Here is a 10408-nt window from a genome sequence, read left to right as displayed (position 1 = left end):
TTCAGCACATTCCAAAACTGAAGGGATCATTTCCAATAATGTTATTTAGCACATATTTAGCACATATTTTATTTTTTATAGCCCTGGGCTGTCTACACACAGGTGCTTTGTAGATTCTGTTATGTTAAGAAATATTGCATAAAAGCTCATCAGATTACCAAGGAATTCAATGAGCACAACAGACACTTACATGACCAGGCAGTCACTTGATCCACATGTTACAAAGAAACAAGTTTCCAGTAAAACACAACACTTCACAGTAGGTAACTATTCCCAGTCTGGTTGAGCAGGATAAAAGAAGGTCAACATGGAAAGACTGATGCAGGTCTGTGGAGAGGAGTGAATAATCGGTCAGCTGACAGCAGAGAACAGAAACAAGAAGGAAAGAGAAGAGAAAAAGAACTTACCAGAATTGTGTCAGACCAACTTTAAAGTGTCAAAGAATGACTCAGACCATTTATTGCTAAAACCCAGGTGTGCAAACCAGCTCTACAGAATGTAATACATTTGCTGTCAATTGTACCCTTGTAGCCTTTACAACTTGAACATTAGAAATAAGGATAACATCAAATTTTAGTGATGTGAGTGTGTATGTGTTAAGGCCTTTAGTTGTCCAGGCTCATGAGGAGAGCAGTCCCTCTCTTGATCCAGTAATCTGGGGTCACAGCTCCAGATTTGAGCTCTACACCGACCACAAAAGATGCTCGGCCTGCTGAGCCCGAACGCACTGGGAAGTAATAACACGGACACAGGTACATACCTACACACACACACACACACACACACACACAAGAGACAGAGGAACAGAGTTGAGATAGTGAAAACATAGGGGATGACCCCAGAAACTACATACAGACAGATGGAGAAAACAATAAACCAAAAATAAATAATTTAAAATAAAATAAAATTAAAAAAAACAAGAGAAAATGTAAAAAATGAGGAGAGGAAAATGGAAAGACAGTCAGCAGAATGTAGTCAGGAAATTCATGACAAAAAGTCCCAAGTAACTCACCCTTGCCCATCTTCTTGCGGTTTTCCACAGGTTTAAAGTGGATAGTGGGGATGGGACAGACCATCTGCATGGGTTCAGCTTCCACCAGACAGGAGTTCTTTTTGTCCCAGCCAGCCCCCTCCAGGTACAAACCTCGGACAAATACGCCATCCTGGAAGAAACAGAGAAACAAGTGAAGGGGGGAAGGGGCAAAGGATATAAACACTTGTTTGGAGGTGACATTTTGCCTACAGCTTTGAAAAAATGTTTATGACAAACAGCCATGCCAATTAAGTAATGCAACTGAGAGAAAAGAAGAGGGAGGGGTGAAAAAAAGGGAAAGGGGAGGGCTGCAGGAGAAAAGAAGGAGGGAGGAAATGGAAGAGGCAAAGAGGAAGACAGAGGAAAGGGTAAAAGGAAGGAAAGGGGAGAGGAAAACAGTAGCAGCACAGAAGAGAAAGGAGAATTGGAAGAAGTAGTTCATGAGGGAGAGAAAGGGAAGAGAAAGGGCAAAAACTGTCAAAGGGAAAGATGGTGGGGAGAAGAGGGGTTGGGGGGGCATAAGAAGAAAGAGGGAGGGAAGGAGAAGAAATGCATAGAAGAGAGGCAAGAAAGGAAAGGTAAGTTTGGACAGAAGGAAATAAAGTCATAGAGCTAAAAAGAAGCAAGGGGGAAGGAGCAGAAAACCCAGGAAGGGCTGGTAGTGTGCATTGGTTTTGGAATAGCACAGGGAGGTAAAATGGACGTAAAGGTGGGAAATAATAGGGGAGGCACAGAGGAGTTGATACAGAGAAGAATAAAATAAGATAAAGTGAGTGAGTGAAGTGAGAAATCAAGAGTTACAATGACAGAAATTCTGAAGAGGGAGCAACAAGACAAATGAAAACATTTTACCCCACTGTCAAAATTTGAAATGTAAAACTTCTCTGTAAAAAAATAAAATAAAATGTGAGAGTGCTTTTGTGGAATGAGAAGAGAGAGGCACAAAATGATGTGCTGATGCAAGTGAAAAGTTATTCAGGAAAAGCCACAGTGTCAGTGTTTGAGTAGCAATGAAAAATGTGATGGAAAGTGGCAATGACAGCCGAAAGATGAAAAGGTTCAGAAAAATTGGTCTGATGGCAGGTTTATGGAAATCTTTATGGAAACAGAAATGTATGTACAGAGAATCACCTTGGGAGGGTAAAGGAGGTTGCTGTCATCTACAGTGGATACTATAAACTCCCAGGACAGCGTGTCCACTGATATCTGCAGGAACAGTTTCACAGTGTTAACTGTCGGATGGACAAGATATTGCTACTATCACTGGTCCAAAGTCAAACAAGGACATTTCCATTTCCTTGTCATTGCAGTAGAGCCATATCAGATTTTTTTTTCAGATAAACAGTACAACTGACAGGTATGAATACATATCTGTAGATAAGTTACTCACGCTTCTTAACGTAGAACATTAAATGTGGTAGCTGTTGGCTGTGAGATGCTGAGAAGCTGAGATTAATGTATGGACTCAAAAGAGACAGGGAGAAGAGTGTTCAGCAGGTTGCATTTGCCAGCACTGGGAGTGCCTTCAGTGTATGTCTGAAAATGACTGTCTGCATCAAGTGTTTTCTATTGTGTATTATATGTGCTGTGAAGATTAAACAGGACATACATTAACTGACAAAAATTGAAAACTGAATTGTAACCGTTTTAATCTCCGGTTGTAGAATCACATAGTTAACTGGGTTAACCCTTTCAAAAACCTACTGGATAAATTCACAAATATTTGGCCATCAATCACAAGCAAGACAAAACAAGTAGTGTATCCTAGTGTAGTGTTTCACTACATAACTGTCTTTCTGCCTATTTGAATGTGGTTGTGTGAAATCTCACGTTATGCTGTCGAGCAGAGGACTGCAGTACAGCTGTGAGGAAACCGTTGGGAAAGGTGAAGCCGGAGAGCCAGAACAAGTTAGGGGGCTGGGCCGTCTCTGCCCAGCGTGCAAACAGATCGACTCGCTGGCAAAGATCCCTGGTCCATGCTGCCAGGGGCTTCAGTGAGGGGTATGCCTAGTGGACACGGAGAGTAAGAGAGGGACAGCCAGAGAGACAAGGCAAATCTACAGTCATTTCATGCTTCCAGCTGTTGGCAGCCACACATAATGGGAAAAAGTTCAGTACAATGCAGTAGCACGGAGTGCTGATGGCCTGTAAGTCCTACCAACACAAGTAAAGGGATGCAGAATTGGTGTGGAGGAATTGTGTGAAATTTCACACGGTGTGAACATAGTAATGTTAAAATTGTAATATGACAACTTTTGCTTCCGCTGGTTAATTTGATATCCCTTAAGGAGCAAACATGATTTGAAGATCTACCATATCACATTCATGATTCTGAGGGAGGATATGTAACAGTTAATGGTACAAATGTCATCTTATTTTATTATCCAATACACAAAGGTAAAAGACACTACAGATGATCAAGTTTGACAAAACTTTTAGCTGGCTGTAGGTAATTATTAGTTAATTCACTTAATTCACTTTCAAGTAATCAATTAACATTAGTCTATAATACATCAAAAATCATGAGAGGCCAGTCTCAAAATGACTAACACATTTTCTGTCAGTCAGGTAAGTGATTCACAAATGTCCTCATCCAAAACTGCAATTATACTGACAGTCCCACAGTTCATAAATCTAAACAGAGTGAAATAGAAGATCCTCTATGAAACAATTCACCAATCTTCAAGCTGCCATAAATCTGCCAGCAGGTCTATATTGGTCCTCTGTCACAGAGAAAAAGACCAAACTTTTGTAGGGGAAGTCTTAGATTCCACTTTCTTTTATTCCGCCTTAAGAATATTGATCAATTTAGATCAACACAGAGTTTATCATTTTTATTTGATTATTTGTGTCTTGCTTTCATCCCATATAAATTGCTGGTTATCAGCATACCCATGCATTTTAAAAAATGATGAATTCAAACTTCAAAATGAGGCTGCTATAGCCTATTTAAAAGAGAAAAATCAGTTTATGTCACTGCCATTGATGCATCTTTGCACTGGCACCTGCCCCCACTGATGTTAAGATCCTACTGATAGCTTTCTTCAAGACTTTACCGTCTGGTATTTAGCTTTTTGTCTGAACTTTTGACCCCCTCTGTGCTGATCCACAGCAGAACATTAGGCAGAGTCTTCTAGGCTGACGGCTTAAGTGAGTGGACCTTTGCGGTTTGGGCCTCAGGTCCCTGGAATGCTTGCCTCTGCAGATCTGGCAGGCTGACAGAGCGTCTTGCTTTGAATTACTTTTCGCAACTCACTACTCTCATATGCAGAGAAAAACTAAAAGGATGCACAGCCTGGGCTGGGGGCCTAGAGAGCTACCAACATATTACAATATCTTTTATTGACATAAAATTTAATTTTTCATTTATGTTGTCTGACTAATATACACAACACACCAACCATTCATTGCATGTGGGCACAAACATTAACGCACAAATACATACTTAGTGGACTGGGGGGATGAAAGCGTTTTTGCATTTTGCCACCCAAGAAGGAATGCATTTTAAACAGAGCCATATGCCATATCTCTGTATACACTGACATGTGCATACCCTGTATACACTTGCATAACGGATATGCACATCTCTTCTGAATCTTTTACATACACAAATGCTACACAGCCCCTAAACACTGACACAGACAGCAGACCCATGTGAAGAAACCAGATACAAAATGGCTGGAGACAGAGCGGCAGGCAGGCCAAAATTAATGCCATGAGTCTGTGAGCTCAGAACTAATGACAGGCTGCCATGCCAAGGAGGGGCGGAGAAGAGAGGGATGCAGGGATGGAGGGATAAATAAGGAGGACAGAGAGTCTATGAGGGGCTGTTATTGCCGCTTGGACCAGATGAGGCATGAAGAGATAGAGAGAAAGAGAGAGAGAATGGATGGAACAGTAGATGGGAGATGTACAAGGAACAAGAATGATGAGAATGAGTATCAAAATACACAAAAAGAGAAACATAAGTGAATGAGAAAAGACAGAGAGATGGATGACAACCAGAAATAGAAAGAAAAAGAGAGAAAGAGAGTTGTCTAGTTTACAAGTAGTCAGTAGAAGAAAGAAGCTCAGTTGGAGGCAGAAGCCCTAATAGCTGTCCAATACTCCTGTAAAAGGAAATAGATCAACACACACGCACAAACACACAAACACACACACACACACACACACACACACACACCAATACAGTACATCCAGCAGGAATAAGCCTCTGGCTAAAACACAATGAGCTCAGGGTCTTTTTAGGAAAGTGGAGCAGGAAGGTTTACTTTGCTTATTACACTGCAATTAGTCCACAGACGCAGGCTTTGTACAGCCACCGAGGGCCAAGGTATGCTCCACCTGATGAACAGCTACTCACAAATACATGCATCTGCACAAACACACACGCAGACACACGCATATGCTACATGCTTTCATGCACAGCCCATACTGAGGACAGAAACAAGCACTTGAAGATAAACACGAAATGCCCTAAATGACTCCTGCTCAGTGAACAGACACACACACACGCTCGCGCACACACATACACATACACATACACATACACATACACATACACGCACACTTGAACAGTAGCCAGAATCTTTCCTAGCCCCTTGACCCAAGCTGACAGCACCCTGTGTTCTCTCCCCACTGTAAAGAGAGGTCCAGCGATAATGAAGCCAGAATGGAGTATTCGGACAGAATTACACCTGGAACGCTGCCAGAGCCCCATCACCGTGTGTGTGCGTCTGTGGTTGGACAGAGGAGAACAATAAGTGTGTGTCTGTGCAGCCAGGCAGAGTGATGGATAAATACACCTTTAATAACAGACCAGTGAGTCAGTACAGAGACAGGCCTGCAGCTGTTGGACTGGCTGAAGAGAGCAGAATACATTAGTGTTGATCAGATCACAATTACAAAGATCAATGGGCAAACTCCTGAGTGGAAATCTCAATGATCAGTGTTAAAGGGCAGCACACCATAGAAATCTGTCATACTTGTTGTAGAGAGAAAGGCTTAGATGGAAATGAAGTCAGAATAAGTAATGGAAAAATAAACATAGCAGTCTGTCTGTATTGAAACATGATCTATGACCCTCAAATAGAAATGCTTGGTCAATACTTGATTATACAGTACAGTACAGCCAAACCAATAAAGGCTATAATTGTGCCACTCTTTACCTTGGATGTTGTCACGCTTTGCTACCTTTTTCAAAGCATTCTTTTTAAAATTTTAATCCTGACACAGCGTAGTCTTTTTTGTCTTGTATTATTTAAGTGCACTCAATTTTCCAAAGACAAAGCTGATCTCACTATTATGGATCCTAGCAGCACTCCTTCATTCCAGTCTGTCTTCACATTATATGAAGTAAGACAAAAGAAAAGTAGCAGGTGCAGCCTCACTTCTCACTTCAGGAGGTCTCACCTCTCATACCACCTGTGCATCACACATGTAGTATGAGAATGTGCATCACACCTACAGTAGGTGTATGTGCATCATATATACATTATAAGAAGTGATAATTTGAGAATGCCAGCAGAGAAAAGATAACCTCAGAATAAATGGAGACAATGAAGCATATTTGTGATAATTTATTGTCCGTTGGCTTAGAAGAACTTGTGCTGGAGGATAATTTAAGAAGACTGTATGGGTCATTGTGGGGGATCTGTGTGCGTGTGTGTGTGTGTGTGTCTGGCACCTTCTCCCATAGTGTTGGTACACGGGCGTCATAGATGCAGTGGAAGGTCTCCTCCAAGCTGGATGACATTACTACTAAGCCTTTGATTCCTTTCTCCAACTCCATCAGGGACAAACTAAGACACAAACATACACAGTTGCAATAACAAATCTGTTAATTTATTGTAGGTGTTTAGTAGTCGCTACTTCCTAGTCTGGATCTACTGGAAATACCCTGCACTCAGACATAGAAATACAAAAAAGCAGGCTGGGTAATTGTTCTCTGTAGCATATTCATTTTATGCGGGATCCAACCCAACACTATCAATTTGCCTGACTTGCGGTAGCCAGGACTTTTGTATAGAGTTAGACTTTTCGCCACTCCCTGATGTTGCACGGCTTGCGTCTGATTTGCATCTTTGATGCTAGTGCCTCGTCATGTAGCAGGTTTCCCTTGAGAATTACTGCTTTGTTATCTTTATTTGTCTCTATTTAAACTGGTACACAGCGTGCTGAACACTTGAAGAAAGAAAGAAAAAAGAAAGTGATTATGTAAGCATAAACCTGACTAAGTGTGTAATTGCTAAATATTGACTGCTGATAAATTGCAAATAATGTTTTGATTGATGTTTTTGAAATAAAGGGAGATATTCATGTTAACAACCACCCTCAAGTGATCTGCCACCACTCTGCTAAATGTTAGTCTACGCAGATGTGTGTTCCTCCCTCTATCCCACATTATTCCCCATTTATTCATTTTGTATACAGTACGTTTATCTGTGTAAACCACCCATCAGTCTTCTGGTAATTACAGCCCTCGTTCTTTGATACTGGCACCACTCTTATTCATGGCATTTGACACACACATCCCTATCCCCATTTCAAACTTCAGTCATACTCAGAGAGGTACAGTGTGTTCGACAAACTCAAGCACACACAAACACACACACATACACACTCATGCAGGCACATGCACAAACAGGCACGCACGCAGAGTTCATACATGATGGTGTCCAGCAGAGAGTTGTATCTCTGGATCTCTTGTAGGAGGACCACATTAAGAGGTGAAGGGTTGTCCTGGAGGAGGGATCTGGTGCCCTCATAGTCAATCAATGCTGGAATTTTCCCACGAACGTCTGCCAACAGCTCTAATACCTGGAAGTACAGATGAATTGTTGTATAGAAGCAGATGGGATACAAAGGCAACTCACAGATTTATTTGCAGTGAAGAAACTGCAGAGACAGTCAGATCATGGAGCTGCATAAAATTGGAGGACTTACAATAGCTCAGACTAAGGCTCTTGATAGAAATTCTTTCCAAAACACACAAACATACTCTAACATACCCCAAAAACCACAAGAAACACTAAAAAGGAGCTGGATGATGACAGTATATTGCAGACAGTCATTATCAGTTAGACTTACACCTATTGGTTGGCACTATTATTCTACCATAACATGTAAAGCACATTCAAAGCACGCAGAGAAACGAATGCCATTGTTAAACAACAGCCAGTGTGTTTCAATCGAGAACACAGAATTGGCAGATGGCTTCGTTCCCTTATCTTCCAAAACAAATCGGTCAATTCTGGCTTGACCTCAGTGGCCGTAGGATCAAAGACATACTGTATCTAAACCTGAATGCAAAACATTTCAACAACAGGTGATAAGAAATATTTTAAAATGGCACCTGAGTGGGATCAGCATGTGGTAGTTCTGTTGAGAGAGTTTGAATTTTGTGGTATATAAAACTGTGTTCTTTGTCTTGGACTAACAGAACACTTGTTAAATCAATTTCAGACAAAAAGTCAGGATGAAATCCTAGTAGCAACAAAAAAGATTCAGTTCTGAAGTTTACTGACCTTTACTCAAACTTTATAATTCAGTGTTCTCGATAAAGAAGCACAGATTCCTAGATCTGTATCTTATTACACTGCTGACACTGCCAGTGCGATGTAACCACATGGATGTGTGGGAAAAATCTGTCAAATATGGACATTGGCTTCTTGAAGAGAGTCTTTTACAGCTCCAACTGTGAAGGTCCTGAGTAGCTATTGCGCTAATATCTCAGAGTGTATAAACATAAACAATTTTTAATTGATTTTCTGGAAAATTTACTATATCACAACATTTATATTGTGACATAAAATTATACTGCGATACAGGATTTTAGGCGTAACACCCAGCTCTAATATGGAACTTTGGCCAGAGAGAAAATTCGTCCATGTGCCGGGCCAAAGACTCCTCTGCTATGCAGCAGCTGAACTTGACTGAAAATAAATATACTCTTACTACCCGGATTGGTGAACATGATGAAAACAACCACAAATGCCGTAGGAACTAATCTAAAGGATGAAAACAGTGTCAGGCAGACTGTAAGTAATAAAACAAGCCACCTTGTAGTTGTAGAGCAACCGGGGTATAGTTGCATATTAAACCTGACAGGAATTAATATTTGGCTGAACTTCACTTTATTGTGAGACAGTAGTTTTTACTGTTGCTGATTTAACTGAAGGCGTGATGATGAGGTCTGATGAACTGCTGTAAGCCTTAAGTAACCTAGAAGACAATCAGGTATGAAGAACGGATCACATCATTTCCAAACATCTATAATATGCGAGTAGAAACTTAAGTTTCTTCCTGGGGCTTGTTTTACTGGCTTTCTAGTTCATGTCACTCAACCTGACCCTTATCTTGGTGTTGTTATTTCTTTGTTGTATTGTGATGACTAAAGATTTATAGCCCTTTCCAAGGTGACTGAGAGAATTCTGACAAGACAGGTTGGCTTTTTTTTATGCCTATCGGGCTATAAATCAAATCAACCATGAAAAACTTTCTTAAAAAATGAACGTTAGAGAATTATCTAAATATATACTCAGTTTACTGGTATGCCTTCCAGATCATGCAGGCAGATGGGGCTGAGCTACAGGCTGGAATATAACAGCTTATCCATTCTTGTTCAAATTGTATACAATATATGTCTTGGGCAGTTAAATGCTTGTAAAAAAGGTGACATTTTTGATAATTTCATAATCATTTGTATTTGTATGCAGATGATTTAGTTATAGTTTCTTCACAAAGTGCTGATCTTCAACAGTTGTGCTCATATGCTCCCAATACAGCACTAACTGTGACCTCAAATTTAATGCCACAGAGAGTAAGGATAATTGGATTTAAAGAGGACAGGAAGTTAGAACTCTACTGACATGGAGATTCTTAAATTAATCTCTATGCATACTTTATAACAGAGATGATACTTACTGTATGGCCAGTATACTGCTCAGCTAGGGTGTAGATATAAAATTGATGATCTCATCTTATGCCAGTCTATCATACTCAACTAGTCATCTCTGCCCTCCCCTTCTCCCACCTTGCTTCCCTCACCTTATCTTCCCTACTCGGCCTAGCCCCTGCAGTAGTGGGGCTGGTGGCCTGGGGCTGCAGGGAGAGCAGGGTGTCAAACAGCGTTCTGGTCTCAGCAATCTGACTAGCAATGTCAGCATTAGGGTGCTGTCCAAACACCTCAGGGTGCTCTATGGCTGGCAGCATGCTGATATGTTCTTTGTATGAGGACTTGGGACCATCACGGGGGATGTAGTAGGAGGTTAAGGAGGACAACCTGACAGAGAAAGGAGGGTGATGGAGTACAAAGTCAGTGATATAAGATGGTATTTATAAACAAAAGTACAGTAATGGAAAAAAAGTCATCTG

At 40.9% G+C, this 10408-nt stretch overlaps 1 protein-coding gene across 1 annotated transcript in view; it reads right to left on the bottom strand.

Annotated features, from left to right (window-relative positions):
* The window catches only part of dnah2 (dynein, axonemal, heavy chain 2), a 68456-nt gene continuing 58048 nt past the window's right edge, over nucleotides 1–10408 (bottom strand). The window contains exons 81-87 of the mRNA XM_040141392.1: nucleotides 10082–10316; nucleotides 7701–7852; nucleotides 6720–6834; nucleotides 2864–3040; nucleotides 2165–2239; nucleotides 1013–1163; nucleotides 1–760 (exon numbers count right to left, since the gene is read on the bottom strand). Of these exons, the coding sequence (XP_039997326.1) occupies nucleotides 606–760; nucleotides 1013–1163; nucleotides 2165–2239; nucleotides 2864–3040; nucleotides 6720–6834; nucleotides 7701–7852; nucleotides 10082–10316 (1060 nt within the window). The 3' untranslated portion in view covers nucleotides 1–605. The remainder of the gene's footprint in view (nucleotides 761–1012; nucleotides 1164–2164; nucleotides 2240–2863; nucleotides 3041–6719; nucleotides 6835–7700; nucleotides 7853–10081; nucleotides 10317–10408) is intronic.

Source organism: Xiphias gladius, chromosome 12 (genome assembly GCF_016859285.1).
Source record: "Xiphias gladius isolate SHS-SW01 ecotype Sanya breed wild chromosome 12, ASM1685928v1, whole genome shotgun sequence".
In the NCBI taxonomy this organism is placed as follows: Eukaryota; Metazoa; Chordata; class Actinopteri; order Istiophoriformes; family Xiphiidae; genus Xiphias; species Xiphias gladius.
Note: the sequence above shows the minus strand (reverse complement) of the source record. Positions and strands in the feature narration are given on the sequence as shown.